This window comes from Corylus avellana, chromosome 9, assembly GCF_965113065.1.
Source record: "Corylus avellana chromosome 9, dhCorAvel1.hap1.2, whole genome shotgun sequence".
NCBI classification, from domain to species: Eukaryota; Viridiplantae; Streptophyta; class Magnoliopsida; order Fagales; family Betulaceae; genus Corylus; species Corylus avellana.
This window is the reverse complement of record NC_142498.1, coordinates 19,965,576-19,991,048: the sequence shown is the minus strand read 5'-3', so window position 1 is coordinate 19,991,048 and position 25,473 is coordinate 19,965,576. Positions and strand designations below refer to the sequence as shown.

General features: G+C 35.0%; 3 protein-coding genes across 8 annotated transcripts in view; 2 read left to right on the top strand and 1 right to left on the bottom strand.

Moving 5' to 3' along the window:
- Positions 1 to 5,373, top strand: part of SAB (HYPERSENSITIVE TO PI STARVATION 4) — a 36,042-nt gene extending 30,669 nt beyond the window's left edge. The window contains exons 18-23 of the mRNA XM_059604942.2: positions 1,549 to 1,650; positions 1,773 to 1,946; positions 2,166 to 2,492; positions 2,581 to 2,748; positions 4,003 to 4,384; positions 4,784 to 5,373. Coding sequence (XP_059460925.1) covers positions 1,549 to 1,650; positions 1,773 to 1,946; positions 2,166 to 2,492; positions 2,581 to 2,748; positions 4,003 to 4,384; positions 4,784 to 4,893 — 1,263 coding nt within the window. The 3' untranslated portion in view covers positions 4,894 to 5,373. The remainder of the gene's footprint in view (positions 1 to 1,548; positions 1,651 to 1,772; positions 1,947 to 2,165; positions 2,493 to 2,580; positions 2,749 to 4,002; positions 4,385 to 4,783) is intronic.
- A 7,892-nt stretch (positions 5,374 to 13,265) lies between these two features.
- LOC132190312 (HXXXD-type acyl-transferase family protein) lies at positions 13,266 to 15,929 on the top strand. The gene is made up of 2 exons (XM_059605264.2): positions 13,266 to 13,824; positions 15,191 to 15,929. Exons 1-2 carry the CDS (start codon positions 13,348 to 13,350, stop codon positions 15,830 to 15,832), a joined length of 1,119 nt encoding a protein of 372 aa, XP_059461247.2. The 5' UTR covers positions 13,266 to 13,347; the 3' UTR covers positions 15,833 to 15,929.
- Positions 15,930 to 16,572: 643 nt separating this feature from the next.
- On the bottom strand, positions 16,573 to 25,473 carry LOC132189367 (GATA transcription factor 24). 6 transcript variants are annotated; one of them, XR_009441043.2, is made up of 12 exons: positions 24,897 to 25,473; positions 23,844 to 23,930; positions 23,629 to 23,762; positions 20,190 to 20,300; positions 19,959 to 20,073; positions 19,122 to 19,181; positions 18,614 to 18,679; positions 18,458 to 18,529; positions 17,567 to 17,644; positions 17,166 to 17,249; positions 16,810 to 16,984; positions 16,573 to 16,678 (listed from the first exon to the last, which is right to left on the bottom strand). XR_009441043.2 is itself a non-coding variant. In XM_059604081.2 (11 exons), exons 1-10 carry the CDS (start codon positions 25,176 to 25,178, stop codon positions 17,169 to 17,171), a joined length of 1,086 nt encoding a protein of 361 aa, XP_059460064.2. In that variant the 5' UTR covers positions 25,179 to 25,473; the 3' UTR covers positions 16,573 to 16,984; positions 17,166 to 17,168. The 6 variants fall into 6 exon arrangements, 5 of the variants coding, with proteins under 5 accessions (XP_059460064.2, XP_059460065.2, XP_059460066.2 ...); XM_059604081.2 differs by having other exon boundaries at positions 16,573 to 16,984; XM_059604082.2 differs by having other exon boundaries at positions 16,573 to 16,984; positions 17,166 to 17,234.

Sequence of the window (25,473 nt, the reverse complement as noted above, 5' to 3'; positions counted from 1 at the left end):
ACAACCACTCTCAAGGCTTCATTCCCAGAACTTTATTCTATAGCTCTAGAAAAAGAGACCTTGGTGTCAGATTACTTAGATTCCCCGGGTACCTTTATCCTTTGAAACCTGAGTTTTACCAGGGTCCAGACAGTCCAAGATTGGGAGCTGGAATCTCTTGGACTTTTTCCTGAATTTGTTATACTGCTCGAAAATCTATCCGGAGGTGGCATATAGATTGTTGTGGATGCCAGCTAACAATCATGGCTTTGAAGTGAAGAGGTGTTATAAATTTTTATAATCTGGAGAGCCTGGTTTGTTCCCCTGGAGAAGTGTTTGCAAGATTAAGCCTCAACCTCGCATTGCTTTCTTTACTTGGTTGGCAGCTTTGGGTAAAATCTTCACAGTTGATAATCTTAGAAGATGAGGTTTCACCCTTGTAAACTGGTGTTGGCTATGCAAAAAGAATGAGGAGACAAGTAATCACCTTTTCATCCATTGTGAGTACTCTAGCAATCTTTGGCACCTAGTTCTTGTAGTTTCGTGGGCTATGCCTAACAACATCCTAGAGCTACTCCATTGTTGGAAGACTCAAGGGCAGGGACATCCCAAAGAGGCTATCTAGACATTTATTCTCTTAATGTGGAGCATATGAAGAGAAAGGAATTGGCGCCTGTTTGAGGACTATAAATCTAATGTGCTTAGTTTAAAATATGTCTTTTTGGGATCCGGATCCTCTCCAATTGGGGAGAAATTGAAGATTCTCCAATTGTTAGTCGTGACCTTTCATTTTAAATCTAATAGTCTACAAAATCATGTAAATCTCGATAAAACAAAAGTCAGCATTTAATGAGTCGGTTATACAAAAACAGTTAACATTTTATAGACCATTAAATTTAAAATGAATGGCCATAATTAATAATTGGAGAATCTTCAATTTCTTTCCAATTGGAGAGGATCTCAATCCGTCTTTTTGAGATCTCTTTTGGATTGGGCTGTAATTTATGTTCCTAATTTCACCTCTTTGAATCTATTAGATCTAGTTACCTTTTGGATTTTCGACACCCTTAGGGTGGTTTTATCTCTTCGCATGTGAGAGATCTGCCTTTTTTTATTCAATAAATTATTTTTCATTATAAAAAATGCTAGCTCTATAATCAGTTTTTCTAGGAGTGTGAAGAGGCCAAATATGAAATATTTGGGAAAACTGCTGCCTAAAATGTTCCATAATTTGGAGTTAGATATGACAATGCCATATGCGTAATAAAGGCATTATGGGTTTCTATTGCTGGACTTAAAACTATCACAGTAGAGTGATATAAATTTTTGTCATGATTACTGTTGATAGATGCAGTACTAACATCGATGCCATTGTTTTTGAGCAGTGATGCCTCTCATCATTTCATGTATCTGCTTCATGAAAAGAACTATTATTATTGAAAATCAAAATTGTAGTGAATCCCCACTTGTAATGAATAATTTCTGTTGAAGCAGCTTTTGTCTATAAGATTGTAATTTGATTGTGTCAAGAGTTTATTGCTTAACGCCAGTTATTTATTTACATTGTAGGTAGAGATTTATCCCCTTAAGATCCATTTGACAGAGACTATGTATAGAATGATGTGGGAGTATTTCTTCCCCGAAGAAGAACAAGATTCACAACGGCGGCAGGTTAGTTGGAGCATCAGGGCATGCTTTGAAAGTTGTTGATACTTTTTTTACACTGACCAATCTGGTAAGAACAGTTAATTGTAAAAGCTAAGGCAATTGGTGGTTCTAATTGTGATGCGCAGGAAGTGTGGAAGGTTTCAACAACTGCTGGTTCAAAACGTGTAAAGAAAGGCTCAATAATGCCTGAAGCTTCTGCATCAAGCAGTCATTCAACAAAAGAGTCTGATGTCACATCCAAATCATGTGCCTTTGCCTCTATTACCAATCAACACTCTGCCCATGCTGATTCTGCTCAAGTAAGTTTTTATGTCTCTTCTGCCACACGGTTCTTCAGAGAATGTATTAATAAAATGTAATTAGTAGATGTTCCTTTTAGATCTCCGTGTAGGCAGGATACCCAGGAACTTTATATATCTTATAATAGGGGGTAAAGCATGACTTCTTTCTCTTCTTTCATATGATATATGGTCACACAGTTTCCTTTGAAATTTTTGAAACCTTTGTGCAATATGCAGGCAGCAAAGTTGCAAAACCTAAAAGCAAACACTGTTAGTGGTTCAACCGCAGAGTTAAGAAGAACATCATCTTTTGATAGAACATGGGAGGAGACTGTTGCAGAATCTGTTGCTAATGAACTTGTCTTACAGAGCATCTCTTCCCCAAAAAGCGGGCCAGTTGGTTCTATTGACCAACCAGATGAATCCTCTAAAACGAAGTTGAAAGAGTCTAAAGCTATCAGATCTGGTCGGTCCTCTCATGAAGAAAAAAAGGTAGCAAAGTCTCATGAGGAGAAAAGATCTAGACCTCGAAAAATGGAGTTTCACAATATCAAGATAAGTCAGGTTGGTTCAGTTTGTGCATAGTCATGATCAATCGATTTGTGTTGCAGTAATTTGGTTTTTGTGATCAATTGTGTACTTTCTTGTGTAGGTTGAGCTATTGGTTACTTATGAAGAATCAAGGTTTGGTGTGAATGATCTGAAATTGCTAATGGATGCATTTCACCGTGTTGAGTTCACGGGAACTTGGCGGAGACTGTTCTCTCGAGTTAAGAAGCATATTATCTGGGGAGTCCTAAAGTCTGTAACGGGAATGCAGGTAAGCAATCTGCATTGACATCCTTTTTAGTATTTGTTCCCCCAGTATCACGGCTGCAAATTGTAGTAGTCCAATATCTATGCCATTCTGGCATGAGAATGCTATTCAAATTCTTCCAACTACTGCAACCCAATTGGTATTTGCAACCTTTAGCTTGGATTATGACAAAGATTCATAAAACTTTACCTTCTTTTATGGAACATAAGAAGGAATTGATTATTTCCCCTTCTCCCTCCCCTTGGGGCCAGTTACTTATAAAAAAAAATTGTTTATCATTTTTATCATCCACGTCATTCTACATATCTCTAATATGTCTTTATATGACTTTAGGAAGTGAAACTGGAATTATATAGATTTTATGTCTTTATATATGATTATGTAATGACCTAGGGAAAGTGCTAACTACATCTGTACAATTACTTCAAAAGGACTAGTTAATTTGCAACTTTCTTAAAATCACTTATAAAGCCTAGTTTTATCTAGTAAGCAACGTGAGACTTGCACTATAAGTTTCTTTATAAATTACCTACTCTATTTGGACTACTCATCTTCTCAATATGAGATCGGAGTGTTACAATTTTCTTCCTTAAAACCCTTGACGTCCTCATCAAGGCTACGTCATGCAAAGCTCCAGTGCCACATGGCGTTCTAGGTGACTTTGATACCATTTGTAATGACCCAGGGAAAATGTTTGTCACATCTGTGCTATCACTTCAAAAAGACTAGTCAATTTGAAGCTTCTCTAAAATCACTTATAAAGCCCAGCTTCACCTAGTAAGCAATGTGTGACTTAGTACCATGAGTGTCTTTATAAATCACCCACTCTATGTGGGCTACTCGTCTTCCATGTGGGGTTGGAGTGTTACAATCTCCCACCCTTTAAACCCTTAGTATCCTTGTTAGAACTACGTCATGTAGTGTTCCAATACCACATGACGTTACTAGATGGCTCTGATACCATTTGTAACAACTCAAGAAAAGCGTTAGTTACATTTGTGCTATCACCCCAAAATGAATCACTTATAAAACCCAATTTCACCTAGTAATCAATGTGGGACTTAGTACTCATAAGTATCTTTATAAATTACCTACTCTTTGTGAGCTACTCATATTATCAATGTGGGACAAAGATGTTACACTTTAAGACTAGAATTATAAAGGTTCTAGTTCATCTGAATTCACGGCAAAATTACAATCACATTGACCTTTTTCCCTTTAGAACCCATTGTCATAGTCTTTCCATTGATCTTGTAGGGTAAGAAGTTCAAAGACAAAGCACACAGTTTAAGGGAACCTAGTGGAAGCGGTGTTCCTGATTGTGAGCTTAATTTCAGTGACAATGAAGGAGGCCAGGCAGGGAAATCTGATCAGTATCCAATGTCCTGGCTTAAGCGTCCACGCGATGGAGCAGGTGACGGATTTGTGACTTCCATCAGGGGCCTTTTCAATACTCAACGTCGCAAGGCCAAGGCATTTGTGCTGCGGACTATGAGGGGTGAAGCAGATAATGATTTTCAAGGTGATTGGAGCGAAAGTGATGCAGATTTTTCTCCCTTCGCCAGGCAGCTCACGATAACAAAAGCTAAGAGGCTTATTAGGCGGCATACAAAGAAGTTCCGCTCAAGAGGACAAAAAGGTTTGTTGAACTCTTTTTCCTCCGTTTTAGTGATTATCACCTTGTTCTTTTGTTCCTTTGTTTTTCTTTTTTTTGCTTTGTTGGGAGGGCACCCTGTTGCCAATTGTTAAAACGAATGCATCCATGGAGATAATTTCTAGGGATGTAGAGAACAAAAGTGCTGATTCATTCACTCTCAGAGTAATCAGTTACAATTGTCAGGTATATCAATATCATAGTCATTCCTTAGATTCTGGATCTCTGCGGTCTAACAAATTTAACCTAAGCAGAGGTGGTTGGTTCCCTGCATTGCAGAGCATACATTATTGTATCTTTTTTAGTCATGAAGTCCTGATTGGATTTATTTTTTACCTACTGATTTACTCAAATGCACATGACAACTACTTATTTCTGTATCAGCTTCATCCTCCCAACACCGAGAATCGCTTCCATCATCACCAAGGGAGACCACTCCGTATGAGAGTGATTCTTCTAGTGGATCCTCGCCTTATGAGGAGTTTCATGAATAGAAACATGTCTATTCATCCAGTGGGAATTTTCTGAAGGCCTTTAGGGAGAACCACAAGCTGGGTTCCATTAGTCCCTTGTTGATTGAGGGGGTGCAGGAACAGGGCAATTATATTTGTTTCGACTTAGTGAGCACCCTACATGAGAGTCTTGGCGAGATTCATGCTGCTGCTTTGTCCTCAAGTAAAATCAAGCTGGGGGACACTAAGAATGGAGGAGATGAATATATCCCTTCAGGGGATATTAACGAGAAACACATTGGTGGAGCATACAAATGATGATTGACTACAAGTGACCCGTCTTCCTAGAAGGGTTGTCTATTTGTATATTTTAGTAGCTTGAGTACAGAAATATCCAGTCGCTAAATTTTGAGTTTTAGATTTTTTTTTTTTTTTTTTTGTACATACATCAAAATATATATATTTTCCCAATAGAAATAAAGTCTCTGTTCAATCCCAAATGTTCAGAGAAAATTAATTTTTTTGGTGTTTCGTACATAAAATGCATAATTAGTGTATTTGTCCTTGTTTTAATCTCGCATGTTCCGTGATGTATGGCATTACTCGTCGGCCAGAGGACCGAGTCCCTAACATAAGGGATGGGAGGAATTGAAGACAATGGGAGGGTCATTTTCCTTTGGCACTGTCCACAAAAAGGCAAAATAAGTGGAAGGCAGGTTGTTAGGACATTTAATTGCACGTTTTATGCAATTTAAATGAAGGTCCCACGCACCTAAAAGCCAAATCCTGGAAAGTTATAATCTATACGCAACTAAACGACAATCGATCGACCGGCCAACCATCTGCTGCCTTTTGTCCCACGGAATTCATCCGGAAAAAAATGTTGCTCCGTAGCATTAGCCTCTTTCTATCCCTCCCCTTTGACGTGACCGGAATTTTTTACAGGCCTCCAATTAAAATGCCTGTGAAATGATCTTTTTTTTTTTTTTTTTGATACATAGGGAACATACCTTTCATTCCAGCTATAATTCCTTTTCTAATAGTAATAGGAGTGGTACTTCTTCTCCCACAAGGCGGAGAAACCTATGAGGTGCACATGCTTAGGGGCTCATTCCACAAAGGTGGCTTGGATCGGGATCTCCAGCAATACCTGGGGAATTGCTCATCAAAAATTGCTGAAATCTTATCCATTGAATTTCATCCAATGGTCTATAGTTTGCCACATATCCCTTTAATTAAAAAATACTAAAATATTATTTAAGTTTTAAAAAGAAAATATAAAACAAAATAATAAAAAAAATTTTAAAAAAAATATGGGGTGGCCGGCCACCCCATCTGTTTTTTTTTTTTGGGGGGGTTTCACCCTAGGGGGTGGCCGAAGCCACCCCTTAGGGCCCTAAGGGGTGGCTTCGGCCACCCCCAAGGACCAAACCCAACCTTTTTTTTTTTTTTTTTTGGTTTGGCCCTAGGGGGTGGTTCGGCCACCCCCTAGGCCCATGAGGGTGGCTTCAGCTTTGTAAGTCATAACTTTTGGTTATGATTTTTCAGAGTTTTATACTCGGTGTTGTAAGAGCTCTATACTTGTGAAATTTCATCAATGGAAGTTCCATATTTAAAAAAAAAAAAAAAAAAATCTGATGTTGCGTTACTATTAAACAAGTGAAAGTGAAAACACAAGAAATGAAATAAATAAATAAATTGGAAATAATCTATACATGTTTTTGGAAAATAGCTTTTAGTGTTTTCATTTTTTTTTTTTTCTTCCTCGGTCGAGAGAAATATAATACATATTGTTATTTACTTTTATTGTTATACATATAATTATATATCATATACATATATTTAATTATTTACATACTTCTATAAAGCATAACATACATTTTTTAATATACTCTTAAATTATAACATATAACCTATTAACTATTGTTACTTAATAATTCATCACGCTTGCATCCAATCGGGTGTCAACAACAAGCCCTTCGAACTCTTTTAAAAAAAATCAAAAATCAAAAATCTTCAAGAGCATGTATTTTCTTCATTTCAAAACCCAAGGTTGAGTTTTATTGAAGCAGGCTGAGATATGAATAATTTGGTTTTTTATTTTTATCTAGGTTATTAATATTTAATTTCTGTTTTATTTAACTTTTGCCCAAAGTTATTAGGGTTAGGGTTTAATCAAACTAATAACAATATCACCTACACTTAGTGAGGCATCCTCCAACCAAGTAGACATAGTAACATAGGTGGTAGCCAATTTTGCTAGCATATGCGCAGCACTATTAGCTCTCATTGGATACATTCGATGTATTGACCATAGCTACTAAGACACTTCTAACGTAAACAATTAAGTGCATAATTTTTATTGGACAGAAATTTCCTCCAAATCAATATGGATGAAATATCCTTCAACCCATGTAAAATAGTACCAAGTGTCTATAAACATTTAAAAGGTACATTAAATTCTTAACATCATTAATAGCAGTTTACTAATTTAGATTAAATTTAATGTGTCTTTTAAATGTTTATAAACATTTGACACTATTTTATATGGGTTTGAGGATATTTCTTCCATACCGGTTTGGAGGAAATATTTGTCCATTTTTATTTTCACTTTTTTGAAACCAGTGTAACGAATTATAACATTAATGAGATTGATAAACTGTCAAAACCGGATAACTAATTTGGAAATATAAAATATTCCTTTCAAAGAGTCACATGTATAAATATGGACAAAAATTGTTTACAAATTAATTTGTAGTTAATTCATATAAACTCATATAATAAAGTGATATGGGTCCTATAATTATTAAAAAAAAAATATGTGAGAAGCACATTAACTATTGAAAAAAAGAGCGATGTTATAAGTCTTCCTAGAATCATCTCAAATGTGATGTGATTTTTAAAATCACTAATAGATCAAAAATCAATATATCACATCTCAAATTCAAAGTAATTTTAAAAGTCACATCACATTTGGGAAGACTTTAAGAAGACTCTAGGAAGACTTATAGTATTACTAAAATATATATATATATATATATATATGTTTTTCATATATTAAGAAACATACGTCACTTTATTATATGAGTTTATATGAATTACTTACAAATCTGTATGTGTCCCATAAATATAATCAGCGAGAATTGACTTTGGTCAATTCCATCAACCCATCGCCAATTTGGGGAATCCTTAATTTTAATTAATAGCAGAAAAAAAAAAAAATTAATTCAGGACTTCAACTACAATTGGTCATGAAAATCCATATGCGGCCTAACAAAGCAGCCCACAACTTAGTCTATTGGGCCACAACTTGTAATTGTGTTGGGCTCCTTCCCATTTCACTTTCATTCTTCTGTTCTTCATGCAGATTCGGAGAACTGGGTTTTTTTTTTTTTTTTTTTTTTTTGCCCGGGCTTTAAAAAACAACTGTGTTGCACTGTTGCCTATTATGTCCCTTTTATTTCCCAGATGTATTCTGGCTTCGAAAAAAATAATTATAAATTATAATATTTTCTGGTCTTTTTACTCATCATTCCACTTTTTTAAATTACTATTAGATATGTGGGATAATGTGTGAGACTCATGTGATTTCACAGATCTAATCATAAATTTAAAAAGTAGAAAGATAAGAGAAAAATCAAGGGAAGAAATTATGCATTTTCCTAATAATATTGGCATGTGATAAAGAATAGATATATATCTTCATGACTCCTGAGAAAGGGCATGATGTAGAGCAAAAGGAAATTAGAAGAAGGTTAACAAAGGAATTTTTTTTTTTTTTTTAAGGAATTGTGTTATACAATCCAAACTCCAAAGAGAAGGGAAATTTGGTTGAGTCCGGTCAGTCAAGGCCAGCTCATTGCATAGGCAAATTAGGTGATTGCCTAATACCCCTAATAAAATAAGGTCCCAAATAATAATAGTATATTTTTTATTTTTTATTTTTTATATTTACACACAAGGAAAGAGGGAGGGGGGATTCGAATTAGTAATCTCTGCTTTATTATGCGTGGTCCACAGCCAATTGAGCTACTCCTTGGGGACAATAATAATAGTATAATTAAGTTTCATTTTATAAAAACAACTTTTTAAGGGTCCAATTATGAAACAAAATAGTGGATGCTCTATAATTAGGAATAGGATCCTCTTCAATCTAAAATGAACTGAAGAATATCCAGTTTATGGCTAGGATTTCTTCTTAGAAATCCTAAAACCACAAATAGAACACATGTTCACTAACTAAAAATAATAATAAAATATTATTTTAGATTTAAATAAAAAAAAAATAAAAATTATAAAATATTAAGGGGTGGCCAGGGGTGGCCGGACCACCCCAGTTAGGGGCTGGGGTGGCTTCGGCCACCCCAAGGGCCAAATCTTAAAAAGAAAAAGGGAAAATGCAGTTTACCCCCCTGAAGTTTCAGGGGTTTTTCAATTTTAACCCCAAAGTTTAAAAATTGGCAATCTACCCCCCTGAAGTTTCAAAAATTGGCAATTTAAACCCTCCGTTTAATTTTTCCATCAAAATGGACAGAAATCTATGAAATTACATCATTACCCTCAGGCTTTTTTAAAAAAATTTCCGTCCAATTTAATGGAAAAATTAAACGGAAGGTTTAAATTGCCAATTTTTGAAACTTCAGGGGGGGTAGATTGCCAATTTTTGAACTTTCGGGTTAGAATTGAAAAACCCCTGAAACTTCAGGGAGGTAAACTGCATTTTCCAAAAAAACAAAAATTCTGTTTGGGGTGGTCGGACCACCCCCAAGGGCAAAACAATTTTTTTTTTTTTTAAGATTTGGCCCCACCCCCAAGGCCATGGGGTGGCTTCAGCCACCCCAGCCCCCAACTGGGGTGGTCCGGGGGTGGCCAACCATCCCTTAATATTTTATAATTTTGTTTTTTATTTTTATTTAGATCTAAAATAATATTTTATTATTATTTTTTGTTAGTGAACATGTGTCCTATTGTGGCTTTATAATTTCTTTCATGAACTGGATATTCTCCAGTCTATTTTGGACTGGAGATGATCCTATTCCCTATAATTATGGCCCCGGCCCCCAATTATGGTAAACCATAATTACAAAGAATTAAATCCCAATATATTGAAATTTTAGAGGAAATAAAAGTGAAAAATTTAAAAGTGACATTAATGACACTTCTTAACTAAACTCATAATTTGGCATGAACTTAAAACCAATATTCATCCATTAATATAATTTTTAGAATAAAGTAAATTTTATTTTGTGTGAATAAACTTTACATAAAAAGAATTGAGAGTAGCTTCTATGGGTTGTGACACAAACCCACAATTTTGTGCTATTTAATAAGAGATTGACACATTAGCTTATTACAATTTAAGAAAAGAAAATAAACATACCATATCACATCCATATATGTGATGTGCGAGTTTTTAATTTTTAGTGGACTAGGACATGATCCATTATTTTTTTTTATTTTTTTGGGAAAAATGCAGTTTACCCCCCTGAAGTTTCAGGAGTTTTTCAATTTTAACCCTAAAGTTTAAAAATTGACAATTTACCCTCCTGAAGTTTCAAAAATTGGCAATTTAAACATTCCGTTTAATTTTTCCGTTAAATTGGACGGAAATTTTTTTAAAAAAGCCTGAGGGCAATGATGTAATTTCATAGATTTCCGTCCATTTTGATGGCAAAATTAAACGGAAGGTTTAAATTGCCAATTTTTGAAACTTCAGGGGGGTAGATTGCCAATTTTTGAACTTCGGGGTTAAAATTGAAAAACTCCTGAAACTTCAGGGGGGTAAACTATATTTTCTCCTTTTTTTTTTTTTCTTCAATTGTAAGGTGTCAATCTCTCATTGAATAGCACAAATTATGGGTTTGTGCCACAATCCCATAGAAGTTATTCTCAAAAGGATTATATGTAGTTCAACACAAAATATGTCATCAGTTGAAATTAAATGTCTCGCAACATAGATAAATTCTACATGTCATTTGAAAAAAAAAAAAAAAAAAAAAAAAAAGGAAGAAAATTAATTTTAAATAAAATAAAAAGTATTTAATTATTTAATATTCAAATATAAAAAGGCTCCACCTAAATTTGTGACTAGGGCCTCCAAATTTATTGAGCCGGTTGCCTAGGTAAATTATGCAAATGCCTATGGTCCCCAATTAAATAAGGCCCCAAATAGCAACAGTATAATTAAGTTTCATTTAAAAAAAAAAATCCTTAAGGCTCTAATTATGACAAAGAAGTTAGTCAATGTTGTTTAATTATAGCTCCAATTATGGTAAAAACTAACTACAAAGAATTTTGTTTTGAACAAATTTTAATCCTTTATTGATAAACAAATATCAAATTGGGGTTTCCTGTTTACAATACCATAAATACAAGTTGAAATTTCTTCAACCCAAACTCTATTTATGCCATTCCCAGAACGCCCATGAGAATTGTCCGCAACTACATTCCAGTTAAAGCTTGAATGATTTTAAATAAAATAAAATAAAATATATTTAATTATTTAATATTCAAATATAAAAAAAAATGCTCCACCTAAATTTCTGGCCTTAGGCCTCCAAATTTATTGAGCCAACCTTGAATTTCAACGTGTCGCTGCCAAGAAGAGAAGAGGAAGAGGAGTCACAATTAAAAAAAACAAATTTATTTTATTCACCAATTATGTCTCAATTGGAGTACAAAAGCACATTTAATTAGACTCGCTAACAAAAACCCTAAATCTAATTTGACTGGTTAGACCCATGATTATAAATTTGACTAAACCCTAACCCTAATTGACTTTGGGCAAAAATTAAAGACTAATAACCTCAATAAAACTTAAACACCCAATTATACATGTCTCATCCCACATCAGGCCCATTATTATTAGTTTGATTAAACCCTAACCCTAATAACTTTGGGCAAAAGTTAAATAAAACAGAAATTAAATATTAATAACCTAGATAAAACTAAAACACCAAATTATTCATATCTCAGCCTGCTTCAATAAAACTCAACCTTGGGTTTTGAAATGAAGAAAATACATGCTCTTGAAGATTTTTTATTATTATTATTTTTTTTAAAAGAGTTCGAAGGGCTTGTTGTTGACACCCGATTGGATGCAGGCGTGACGAATTATTAAGTAACAATAGTTAATAGGTTATATGTTATAATTTAAGAGTATATTAAAAAATGTATGTTATGCGTTATAGAAGTATGTAAATAATTAAATATATGTATATAATATATAATTATATGTATAACAATAAAAGTAAATAACAATATGTATTATATTTCTCTCGACCGAGGAAGAAAAAAAAAATTAAATGAAAACACTAAAAGCTATTTTCCAAAAACATGTATAGATTATTTCCAATTTATTTATTTATTTCATTTCTTGTGTTTTCGCTTTCCCTTGTTTAAGTAAAGCAACATCAGTCGGTTTTTTTTTTTTTTTTTTTTTTTTTTTTTTTTTTTTAAATATGAAATTTTCATTGATGAAATTTCACAAGTATAGAGCTCTTACAACATTGAGTATAAAGCTTTGAGAAATCATAGCAAAAAACTATGACTTACAAACCCAACTTTTTATTTTTTATTATTATTTTGTTTTATATTTTCTTTTTAAAACTTAAATATTATTTTAATATTTTTTAATTAAATCGACATGTGGCAGTATATAGAACATTGGATGAAATTCAATGGCTAGGATTTCAACAATTTTTTATGGGCAATTTTTCAGTTATTGCTAATCCCGATCCGGTGACCTAGCCTACAATGGTTGGCTGGATGGACCTATCAATTGTCAACTGTAAAGTTGTTGACGGTTGCCTGTTGGGTTCTTCATTAGGGATTAGGTACTTGTATCATAACTCATAAGTGATTATTATTAGAGAGTTGCTACAACACATTCTTCTCACCATCTTCCTTATTTCAACATCTTGACTTTTTCAAAATAAAAAAAAAAAAAAAAAAAATACAAAAGAGAAGAGATGGTGAGGAGAATGAAAAAGAGCATTTCTCTTATTATTATCATACTTAAAAATGCTAACACTTTATATAATATAACTTTGGTACTTGTACTTTTTTAAAATTTAAAATTTGACATCCGTGCCCACAAACTATTTAATCATAACCCCTAACACCATTGTTAAGTGATATGCGCTGCACGTGGCATTTAATTAAATTTAATCGGATCGCAAACGTGAATTGTCACGAGAAATGCCTTTACTTTTACGACTCTCTTTAAATGTGTTAGGTATATTAGTAATAAATTTTGTATGAAAACTTTATTCAATCAATGAGTGCATGTCAGGACCAAAGTTTAGATATTCACATCTTTAGGGTCTATTCTCTCAGTTCTTTAATAGCTTCACCTACCTTACTTTTTTTTTTTTTTTTTCTAAAAAAGGAAAAAAGGAAGAAGAAGAAGATGAGAGGCAAATGGTGCATCCTTCTTTATAAGTGAAGCAGCAGATATTTGTATTTGTAAAGTTACACTATACTACCTCGTTCCCCATGATGCCAAGCCCCTGTGGTACGACTGCTTTCCCTACCTCACACATTGACGCAATGCTGTCGGTGACACCATCCAGGGTGACCGATCCGCGACGAACACGTCAGATATCGGCCATGGACCACACCATCTCGGGAATATTCCGGAGTCGTTTTCATGTGGTTCTTTACTTCAAGAGCGTGTCGGAGGAGGATTCGGGATGGTTTTTGGCCGGGTGGGCTATGGAGTCGCTGGCACGAGCCTTGTCGGAGCAGCAGCCAATGCTTGCTGGAAGGCTTCGGCGTGGGGTGGACGGTGACGGAGAATTAGAGATTGTGTCCAATGATAGCGGCGTTAGGCTCGTCCAGGCACACATTGCAGTGACTTTATCAAGCTTTCTTGAATTATTGAAGGAAAAGGAAGAAGCAGAAGCTCAGCTTGTTTCGTGGAAGGATATTGATGAACAGAGTCTCCAGTTCTCTCCCTTGTTTTACGTTCAGGTAAACCTTTTAATTACTTGCAGAAAAGACAAACGGCAGCCATTTTTTTAATGTGAGCAGAAAATTCAGCCTATTCAATCCTCACACTAAAAAAAAAATTATTTTATTATTTTCTCTCTCTCTCACACTCTCTCTCTCTCTTTACCCAAACAAAAACAAACCTCGTGGAGGTTTGACTGATGGGTTTGAAGAAGAAGATGCAGATGAAGATGAAGAGAGCGATTTGAGACATGGGATTTTGTGATAAACAACATGTCATCCCAAAAGTTTAAATAGATAAAAAAAAAGATAAATTTAATCACTTAATCATTATTTAAACCTCCTTCACGTGTGGACTCAAACTCCCAAAATACTCTTTTAGCAGGTGAGGTCCAACACGTAGAATATTTAATTTAAATGGGGGTGACTTGATAGAGTCAAGATTTGATTCCATGAACTTTGGCGCTGATACCATGTTAAACTACCAATTATCCCAAAAACTTAAGCCGATAAGAAGAGATAAGTTTAATCACTTCTTCGATCGAGGCTCACGGTTTTCACTTCCATGCAAACGTTGGAGATGAGGGAGAAGAACTCGAGCTTCTTCAAACCTTCGTCTTTTGAAGTAGAAGCCATTATTGGAAGATACAGAAGCGAGAGAGCGAGAGCGAGAGAGTGGGAATGGGGATTTGGGTAGGAACATATGTAGGGGAGGAAGGTATGCAGGAGAAGGAATATCCTCTCCATTTCAAAGAAAATGGTTTGACGGGGGTAGAATAGTTTTAAAATTTGTGAAATGATTAGTTTACCCTTACAAAATAAGGGACCGGCTCCTCTCTATTTCAAAAAAAATTACGTCCAGGTATGCATAGTAAGTGACAGTGAAATAGAAGTTGAAAAGAAAAATAGATGGAAGATACATATGCTCGACGAAAAATACTTTTAGTTTTATTTAGGTTATTGGTATTTAATTTTATATTTTATTTAAATTTCAAGAGTTAGTATTATTTTGTAATTTAATAATAGACTAAGCCAATCATATTAGAATAAATTTTTTGTCCTAATCTATTTAAATGTTCTTTTGTATTCCAATAAGAATAGATTTGCTCTTTGAGATGTGATTTATTTTCTTCTTCTCCTCTTCTTAGTAGTGAGACTTTACCAAATTTTCCCCCTCTTTCATGTTTTTAATCTATTTGTATGACAATTTTTCCTGTACTGCATCTGCGTCACCCTCCTCTTTAGGTAAGAAATAATTGAATTTTAGATTCGGGAAAAATAATCTATACTATTTTGGTAGTTACATTAAGAATGCACATTCTAATATGGTACATAGAATCTAAAGTTGGGGCTTTCTTTTTCATTTTCTATTTTTCAATTCCTACAGGTGACAAACTTCCAGTGTGGTGGATACTCAATTGGGATTAGCTGTAGCCTTCTTGTGGCAGACCTTTTGGTGAAGGAGAACTTCCTTAATAGTTGGGCAATCATACACAATAATATACTTTCCAGTATTAATGGACCCAAAACTCCCCTATTTTACCTCCCTAATCTTAAAATAAAAGGTTCTTCCCCCACCGGCTTAATTAGCTCTACTCCAAGAAAAAATTGTGGCCAAACTACGCATTTTAAGGTCACTGCTGCAACTGCAAATTTGGACAGTGAAATGTGCAAGTCACTTGCATTTCTTTGCATTGAAGAGACAGAGAGCAAGCTTGGCAGCAAAATGGATTCAGAGCTGTATTTGTTTGTGAAGGAAAAGAGTGAGGTTATTAAGGTAGAGAAGTGTTCAAAACATGGTCTTGTTAGGCCCCAAATGAGCCTCAAGAGTCAACTTACTTGCGCAGATTGGGATGATTTAGGGGCCAGCGACATAGCATTTCGTGAAGGGAATAAGCCGGTTCATGTTTCGCATTGGATCGGGTCGGTTCTTGAAGGACTTGTCATGGCAATTCCATCTGCTAGTAAGAATGCTCTTGGAATGAATATCTTAGTCACAATTCCAAATGAGAAGGAAGAGTGGTGCTAGTCTTCACATTCATTTCATATCGATTGATGTGACATATTTTAAGTGGTTTCTTATATCAGTTACTTCAAAAATAAAAATAAAAAACCCACTTAAAATATGCTATATCGACTGATATGAAGAATATCATTATTCAAAAAGCAACTTTAGGATGTTGGAGGCTAAGAATTTACTTTCATTTTGTGATCCGTGACTTTTGCCAAGCATGCTACCACTCAGGCTTGTCTGGTCAAAATTGGTCAAAATTTCATGTCATTCATTACTTCGAATTAGTATGGTGTTTAAATTACCATCGAATGATAAATTTCATGTATTATATATTTATTTGAATGATGAAAGTTGTGTTTTGTATTTGAGTGTAATTTGATAATTATTTCATCGTTTAAGATGCTTTCATCCAAATAGTTTGAAAAATTCACGCAATTAAAATTAAGATTTTATTTTGTGCAATTCTTAAAAGAATAATGTTATACAACACACTTCTCTTTAGTTTACAATTGTTACGTAATTTTTAAAATCGCCAATAGATCAAAATTCAATAATAATTGTCTCAAATTTAATGGTTATTTTAAAAACTACTTCACATTTGAAAGGACACAAGAAGACTCTAGTCTTCCTAGCATTACTCGTCAAGTTGGGTCATGGACCCTATTGGTTCTAAAAATTTTGCAAACGTGCCTTGTGACAGTTCTATAACTGAATGATCTTATCAACAACTTTTAATTATGGGAATTACTACAATGTGTCTACAAGATCTGATCAGACCAATTATTGGCTACCTTTCTCATTTTGTAGCTGAACTTGAGGTTTATCGAGATTATAGACCACAAAGGCACTTTTGACACCAATCTAAAAATGAAACGTGAAAAATAATATTAATGCAATCTGAACAGCCCTAACAATAAATCACATACAGGTAAAAAGCCCACTCAAAACGTTTCTCCTAACAACTCGTACACAAGCAAGATCCCAGCACTTACATCAACAGCAATCATCGCCAGGAATCTAATGTCGGCTGAAAGCAGTAGTGCAATCCTCCAGTCCCAAAGATGATCTCATTGCACTTGGGAGTTTACATCACCTGCATTTGTAGTTATAGCGACTGAGAAATCCCTCAAGGCCCCCCCTCCTTTGAAAGGATCATACACTTTTGACCTGTACATTGTAGCATTTGCACGAGAGAAATCATATTGATATAACCCCAACTAGCAGCCAAATCTCTTACATGGATCAGCCAAATCTGGAAGTCACATGTTTGGTCCGCGCTCGCCGCATTAATGTGTTTATTCATAAATAAATAAATAAAATAAAATGAATCAGTTAAGCAAATCAGTACCTTCTAATCAAAGTTAGCAGGGATATCTATGTCTGTATCTGAAGGATTAGCAAGCTCAACCAAAGGTTCCTGTACATACCACAACTTCAACATGAAAATTTTTATATCCAACACCTTCAATTGTATATCAGAATCTCTTTCAAAACAATCACAGCAGATTAAATTTGAAAATAATTGAGATTTTATCTCTTTGCTTACAAATTAATAATAAGCATGTCAGATATGTGCATTGCTATACCAAGGATAGTGTTCATACAAAGCAAAGAATTTTTAATATTAAAAGAATACAATAGGTTTTTTTTAAAAAAAATAAAAAATAAAAATTCATAACAACACAATAATTTACAAAATATGGAAACAACCTGTAGTAATAGCCAAGACATATATTACAGCTATTATACCTGCTCCTGATCAATGGCTGAAGAATGTACAATCATGGGAAGAGTATCTGTAAGATCTTCAGTAGTTCCATGCAAATCCTGCAGTGTAAAGAATCGAAACTTACCATAGAAACAGGAAAAATATATATTACGATTGAAAAAGCACTTTATGGGAAATAAGAAAGTATGAGCCAAAGGTCAGTTATGTTAATATGCTAAATAAATTAGCCATCAAAACAAATTTTACCACAAAATTAGAAGTAAAGAAGTTTGATAACAAAACATTTAGAGGGTGTTTTTTGCTTTTTGTCTGTGATGTGACATAAAGGTGAAAGAAGAGTGACATAAGGGTGTTTTTTTTTGCATCATTTGCTCCAAAAGGAATGATGAAAGAAGAGTTCTGTCTGCGAAGCATCCTACCAGAGTCCACTTTCATGTCCATGAAAACTGTTCAAAAAGCGTTCACTGTGTGTGTCTTTGCTAACATTTATAATTTGCTTTAATTTAAAGTTTTCAAGAACCAACATTAGGTCCTTTGCCTGAGTTAACAATGGAAAATTAAAAATTTTAAGGTACTTTTTAAACACCAAGGTTATACAAATCCTACCCAAATCCTAGATGTAAGCTAAAATTGTTTAGCCAAAACAGAACAAAATATACTCCACCTACCAGGGCAAGAACGATTTTCATACCATTGTGCCAAAGGTAAAACAAACTGGTGCATTCAAAAAAAAAACAAAAAACTGGTGCAGTTAATTAAAATGTTCTTCAACGCCAATAAAAAAAAGATAACTAGTAAAAAATATCACCATTTAAGGTCGTATGGGAGAACCAGTATTTAGATAAAGCAAAGGTGAAATGACTTCATTACTTTATATTTTGCAATCAGTGGTTTTTTTTTCAAAAACATACTTCATCATCAGGGTTGACAGAAGACTTATCGGATCCTCCTGTAACAAGCTTAGAAGGGTCTTCAGGAGTTTCCTGCATGCACCATAAGCTTAGACGGTTGAAAAAAGCTTTTCCAATTCACTTGTAAGGTATTTGAAACGATGAAAAGATAAATACATGCTCATCTTGGTTGCCACAGAATTCTCCATCTGTAATCGACGGTTTGACATCAAATGGAGTTTCCTGCAGATCCCATCAAAGCCTTTGGGTAATCAATCTTGACAACATTAGAAACGTGACAACCAAAAAACTAATGGGAACAATTAAATATTGTGTACAACAGACACCTATGGTTTCTAGGTAGATACCTTGACCAATATGGATTTCAGCAATTCCAAGCATGATGATGAAAAGCAAAATAGGACCATCCATTTATCAGATAATGCAGAGTAATATCAGAACTCTTAGGTTATACCAATGCAAACGCATAGAGTTGTACAACACCCCCCCCCCCCCCCCCCCCCCCCCCCCAAAAGAAAAAATGCACAGAAAAGGGAAACAGTTTGGTGTTCAGAGCCAATTTTAAGCTCACGCTGTAAGTAGAATAACAAAACATTACTTTATAAATGTGGACTAGACTTTCAAATTTAAAGAAAATGTTCCAGCACTTTCATGTGGTACATACAGGTTCAATATGTTCCATGGAAACAATTCTTCCTCCCTTACTGAGATCCCTCAATGTTCCCTGTACATTCAAGAAAGCGGTTAAGGGAATTGATGAATTAGACTAAAGGTCACAGTTAATATATCTTGTAACAATAGCAGCAACAACAAAACTCAAGCTGAAGCCACACTCAGATAATAATACTCCTTCATATATTTCTAATTATCTACAAAAGCTGAGGCATGCTCTGATACTCGCACAATATACCTCTTCTCACAACTAGGAAAGTACAAACAAATAGGTGACGAAGTGCAGAAGAGTCAATCAATGACCAAGAAAAGAAGTTCAAGAAAATATTGAAAATATGTACGTGTCATATAATCAATGTCCCATTCTAGTGTAAATTTCCCTATCAAACAGACATAGAACAGATCTTGATATAACGTATACCTATAATACCTCAAACCAGCAAAGCCAACATTATCATTTATACCAAGAAAACCTCTTACTATTTCTTAACCAACAAGTAGTGCTCCTAACAAAAGTGGCATGGTAGTTTAAGGTACAGAGATCAAGAATTGGCTATACCACTCTCCCCCAAAATAACCACCCACCACTCTTAAACTCTCAGCTACCACCTATCATAGCATGAGCTGAAGAGGCTAATAAAGGACACACACAATCACTTCGAAACTTTCTAACATGACACCAACTCCTGTTAACAATTGCTAACAGAAGCATAACAACAATTGCAAATCCATATGCATATAAAATGCCCAACCATGCAAATGTCCATACACAATTTAAATCACAAGAAGCATATCAATAGAAAACAAGCGAAACACACGTCCAACAAACCTTATTTGCCCACATTAGACCACATGCATTACATAGAGTCCTTGGTCCGGCTGGCCCACGACGCATTGCAGGAGTATTATTTTCACTAACACCACAATGTTGACATCTGCGCAAACTGGAAATAAAAATTGCATAAACAAGAAAAAGAAAATAAAATTAGTACCATTAAGAAATCATGAGAATCATCCAAAATCTGAAATAAGCAACAACCAGATTAAACTTTGAACTCACACAGTTTCTGCACGAGGAGTACCATCTTGAAGGCAGCTCTGAGGAGAATCCCAGTTTGAAGCAGTTGAACTTTCTTTTAAGGATGCAAACTGTCCATTTTTACGATGCATCCTAGTAGAATAATGAGGAGAGAGAATCACACATCATTGACACCAACTCTTCTAATGACATTAAATATGTTATAACTTCAATATAAAATATGAAATCACAGGTTTCAAGTTGTAACATCCTGCCCTAAATGATGTGATATTGTCCATTTTGGGTCAAGCCCACATGATTTTATTATTGGATTTACTCCAAAAGGCTTCATACCATTTAGAGAGAGCATGCTCTATATAAGCACATCCCCTTTCTCACACCCAAGCATTGTGGGACACCACACAAGTGCATCAGGCAAAGGTAAACCAACTTTTGCCACTCCTATAATTTAGCACATTCTCCCAAAATATTGGTTTTTATATTCCCGCATCCACACTTAGCCAAAAGGCCTAGAATGGTGTGGCAGATACAGAGCAAACAAACACCATTACAGAATGTCACACACTTCTTGAGAATCTCAAGAAGTATTTGAACAGAATAAAAGATCACTCTGTGTTTAAAAAAAACCAACATAAAAAATGACATGCATGGTGAATGTGATCCAGCATCCAATAGACAGACAATTTGATTTCCTACATAAAATACTTCCAAGTTCACTTGCATAAACACAGAAAAAAAACAAAAATAAAAATTTAGTTGCATGCCTTGTTTAAGATTTTTTCATCTTAATAAAGTAAGGACATTCTATTGGAAAAATAAAAGGCCATCGCCCTGGTATACGCGAAGTATACAAAAGATATGCGAAAAAATAAAGGGAAAAAAAAAACTTAGATCTAAAACTACAAATATTATATCTCTCATCCAATCGAAAGTGATCTAAAAAAATAACGGTTTAACTATGATACTTTAGTTCCATCAAAAGTCCTAGAATTTCTTTCCCTCCAGATACTCCACATCATCAAGCATATAGATTATTCCACAAATCACTACTTTGATGTCTTTTGAAGCTGCCTCTCCAACACACCATAAGCTCCCACACCAAATCAGGCAAAACCAAGAAATCTCAAATAAAGAGAAAACTAATGACCAAGTCTCTCCAGCAACAGCACAATGTAGAAGGAGGTGACTAACCATCTCCCTACTTTTGTACATACAACACAATGAATAATGATTTTCTTACACTTCCTTACACTGTTAAGATTTTACTGTGTTGCCATCAAAGTGAAAAAAATTAATAATAATAAAAAATAAAAAAATAAAAACTAAAATAAAATAAAAAAATAAAAACAAGGCCATGTTTGCTTGCTGGAACCTTTGCCTTCCAAATGGTTCGTCATTGAAATTCCACCATTGACTTGCTTGCAAGGCCCAATAATAAGACCTTCCTTCGAAATTCTGAATTTTAGATATTGCCTAATCCATCCTATCAATTCGCCTCCGGTTGATATGCACTAGAGATAATCATTCAAAAAAGTTATAAACTGTCTCAAGCTCCCAGCCATACAATGCAAGTGAGAATCTAGGAAAGTGACGACAGGTCTCTAACATCTGAAGCATCTGATTTCTTTAGAATAAGAGCGATAAATGAAACATTAAGCTCCTCTCAAAAATGTGATTCTTGGGGAAGGATTGAAAAACCCTCATAAAATCTTCCCACACCACCCTCAAGAAAGTCTGAAAAAAGCTAATAGAAAAACCATCTAGAACTGGAGCTTTGTCCCCATTCATTTCTTTCAACCCCATACACCCCATCCTCTTCAAAAGGTCTCTCCAACCAAACATTAGCATCCAAGTCGATGGATGAGAAATGCATGCCATCAACCAATAGTCTCCTCCCAACTGATTCATACTACACCATTCCTCCTTTACTTCGGCTCCTGTGTAAGCACAAACCCATTGATGGCAAGGTCACCAATAAAATCGGTTATTCTATGAGAATTAGCAAGCATGCGGAAAAACTTGATATTGTTATCTCTTCCTATCGTAGAATACAATATGATAAGCTCTCCAATTCCCCAAAAATTCATAACTGTATTTTTTGTCCCTTTTTTCTTGCTGCCAACAGTAGCTTCATTATTTCGCCATCTTTTCTCAATAGCAACAACCAGCCACATAGCTTCCTCTTCAAACCCATTACCCGTAACTGTAGCCACACAACCTGCCTTGTGCATTCTGAATCAATTTCTGCCTGAACACTATTCCACATTCAGCCCACTTATCACCCTCCAACCCATCTGGACTTCAATTGCATGATTCCCTTCTAGTGCAGTAAGTTTTGCCATTGGAAAGTCTGCCTGCTTCAAATTTTCCCTTCAAATCAACAGGCAAACATACCGCGTCCCAATTATCTGTTCATCATTCCATTCAAGCACCCCATCCAGAGCGGAAAGAAAAATTAAGTAACTAATGACCTCCACAACCCCCTTGATGAGTTGAGACCTCTAATACCTTTTCAGCCACATGTTTCTTTGACAACTGCTGGATTGAACTCCCCATGGAACCAGAAGACTGCCCAACTTCGTAATGATACCCCCAACAAAAGGAAAAGAGACGGTACTTCTATATTGCTGTATGTTTACCATGTTTTGTATGCACAATATCATATATTTAAATATATTTTTTATAAGTAATAAAAAATAATAATAATAATAAATAAAAAAATCATACTTAAAACAATATGCACAATATTCCTTTTGTTCAAGTATAATATTCCCTGCAATATTATTTATATTTAAATATTATTACAGGGAATATTATACTTAAACAAAAGGAAAAAAGGAGAGTAATTCTGTATTGCAACTTGCAGAGATCTACTTAATTTCTAAGGGGTGATGGAGGGATAGAGAAGGCAAAATTTCAAGAAGAATACAAAGAGTTAGTGACAAAACCAATAACTTGTTTCAAAGAATAAACAATATCAGATGAATAACAGTGGGCCATTAAGCTGGTAGTTGACTCCAATAGAGAAAAAAAACTCGTCCTCAACAATGAAATTTATCGTGCCTTCCATCTAAAGCTTCTGCCTTGCCCAAGAACAAACCCTAAAGTTTAACACTTACTCTTTATGAGTAAAGAAAACATAACCTAGTTTTTTTTTCTTTCTTTTTAGATGTGTGAAATGCTTTCTTACAATGCATCAAAACCCCAATGGTAAATTTCAACAGAAGAACTAAGAACAAAAATGTATATAACATTGAGGAAAGGATCTGTCAAAATGCTCTGCCCTGAAACCATCTGGCCCAAACAATGACTTTACAATATAAACACTAGACACAAATTCAAATACTGCAATATTTACAGAACATTTGGACTTAAAAACAAATACCATAATACCCAAAAAAAAATTCAAAATGGTCTAACTTTTAAGCATTAATTACAAATAAAAGATATATTTGGCTACCTCTGCGCAACTTCTTTTCGCACGGTGTACCGAATTTTCTTGTCAAAACATCTCTCTTTCCGTTTTTCACGGAACCTAACCAGGGATGCTATTCTTCGTGAAAGATTCGATCGCTTTGGGTTCTCACCTACACCCTATGTATAGAGGCAGATAATGCGTGAGCATTAGCACAGTAAATGAAACATATTGCTTTCAATAATTTCAAATCTTGATACCCTGTTATTTTGACTAAAAGGTACTTCAATCGTAGGCACACCGGTTGGTACATCTGGTCCTCCTAGAAGCAACAGCACTGCTTGTACCTGTTGTGTACAATCCAACAAACCCAAGCGTCCTTCAAAACAGGCACACTCCAAAATCTTAAAAGCCATTTAAAGAATCATTCTTTTTCTTCTGATACGTAATAAATATGTATACCATTTAAAGAGCAACTCCAGTAAAATAGTCAACTAAAAATTTGAGCAGTTGATAACAGCCTCTTTGATAATAGGAACAAACATGAAAAAGAAAACATATATTAAGATTTGAATTAAAATGCGACTATATAACACACACACATATATATACCAGGGAAGGTAAGTTTCAAACTTATCTCTGAAATGCTACTATTAAGGCTTCAAATAATTAAAATCATTTGACAAGAGAGTTTTCGACTTTCCAACACGAACCCAATCGCCAAGTTGACAAGGTAACCCATGACCAACGGACAGAGTATGAGGGAATTGATAACAAGATGTACAGTAGCAAATAAAGAAACAACACGAATATACCAAAAGTCGTGTAACTTTTAAAAGAATAACAATTAAAAGATACTCAATCAAATAAAAACAAAATTAACAAATAACATCACCAATAAGCTCCCGAAATCAAAGCCACAACCCCCCCCCCCCCCCCCCCCCCCCCTTTTTTGCTGGGACCATGTTCCCCATAAAGGTCAATTCCAGACAACCCGAAATGAACTCCACAAGCAGCAAATACAAGCACCTAATCCCAAACCCATTTCAATGCTTTTTACAACAAAAAAAAAAAATGAATTCCCCTCGGAAAAAGAATTATAAATTCTCCCCAAGCCACTAACCTCACAAAAACCTTAAAAGAAAACTAAACGACAACAAACAAAAAAATAAGAAGAAGAAGAAGAAGAAAAGTCCGTAAAGCATAAAACGAAATTGTTCTTATTTATCCATGCCCAAAAAATTGAATATTAAATCAAGTTAAACCATCGAATTACTTGTTTTTTTTTTTTTTTTTTTTTAAAAAAAAGTTACCTTTTCAGGCGTAACAGCAGGGAACACATAGACCTCGCCTTCAAAAGAGAGAGTGAGCTCACTCGTCCGAGACGCCATAACCACCCCTCCTCCACCACCTCCAACTCTCACTCCACCATGCTCCGCAACGCTCACCGAATTCACATGAGCCTCTTCCACGTCGTCCATAGCATCATCTCCACCGTCATCGTACTCACCCTCCTCGTCCTCGATCCGTACCGGCCCCCGCGCGTGGTCCTCGAACGGACGCGCCTGCAGGGGCTGTGGGTTCGCAGCCGCCATCTATCGGAGACCAAACCCTAACCACACGAACCGAAACCCAAGCCCTAACTCCGGGACCTGTTCCATCGAAGAAGAAACATGTCTTTCGTCACCGCTTTCAATAGAAACCCTAACCCTAAACCAACACGTAAGATTGAATTCGGAGCTCGAAGAAGGTCCTGAAGCGAAGACAACAAACGGAAAAAACTACCACGAACTAGGTAAGATTTGCACGGTGTGCCCCTGTGTTTCCTTGAAGAGCCTAAATTAGGTAACTTTCACTATTATTTTTTATTTTTTTTATTTATTTTTTAAC

What these genes read in the sequence shown, in the direction of transcription:
- LOC132190312 (XM_059605264.2), top strand. Translation starts at nt 13,348, where the DNA reads ATGATGCCAAGCCCCTGTGGTACGACTGCTTTCCCTACCTCACACATT. An exon ending in CTCCCTTGTTTTACGTTCAG is followed by an intron (nt 13,825 to 15,190) that starts GTAAACCTTTTA and finishes CAATTCCTACAG; the next exon opens with GTGACAAACTTCCAGTGTGG.
- LOC132189367 (XM_059604081.2), bottom strand. Translation starts at nt 25,178, where the DNA reads ATGGCGGCTGCGAACCCACAGCCCCTGCAGGCGCGTCCGTTCGAGGAC. An exon ending in CTGCTGTTACGCCTGAAAAG is followed by an intron (nt 23,931 to 24,896) that starts GTAACTTTTTTT and finishes TGTACACAACAG; the next exon opens with GTACAAGCAGTGCTGTTGCT. An exon ending in CTGTCAACCCTGATGATGAA is followed by an intron (nt 17,645 to 18,457) that starts GTATGTTTTTGA and finishes TTTACACTGCAG; the next exon opens with GATTTGCATGGAACTACTGA.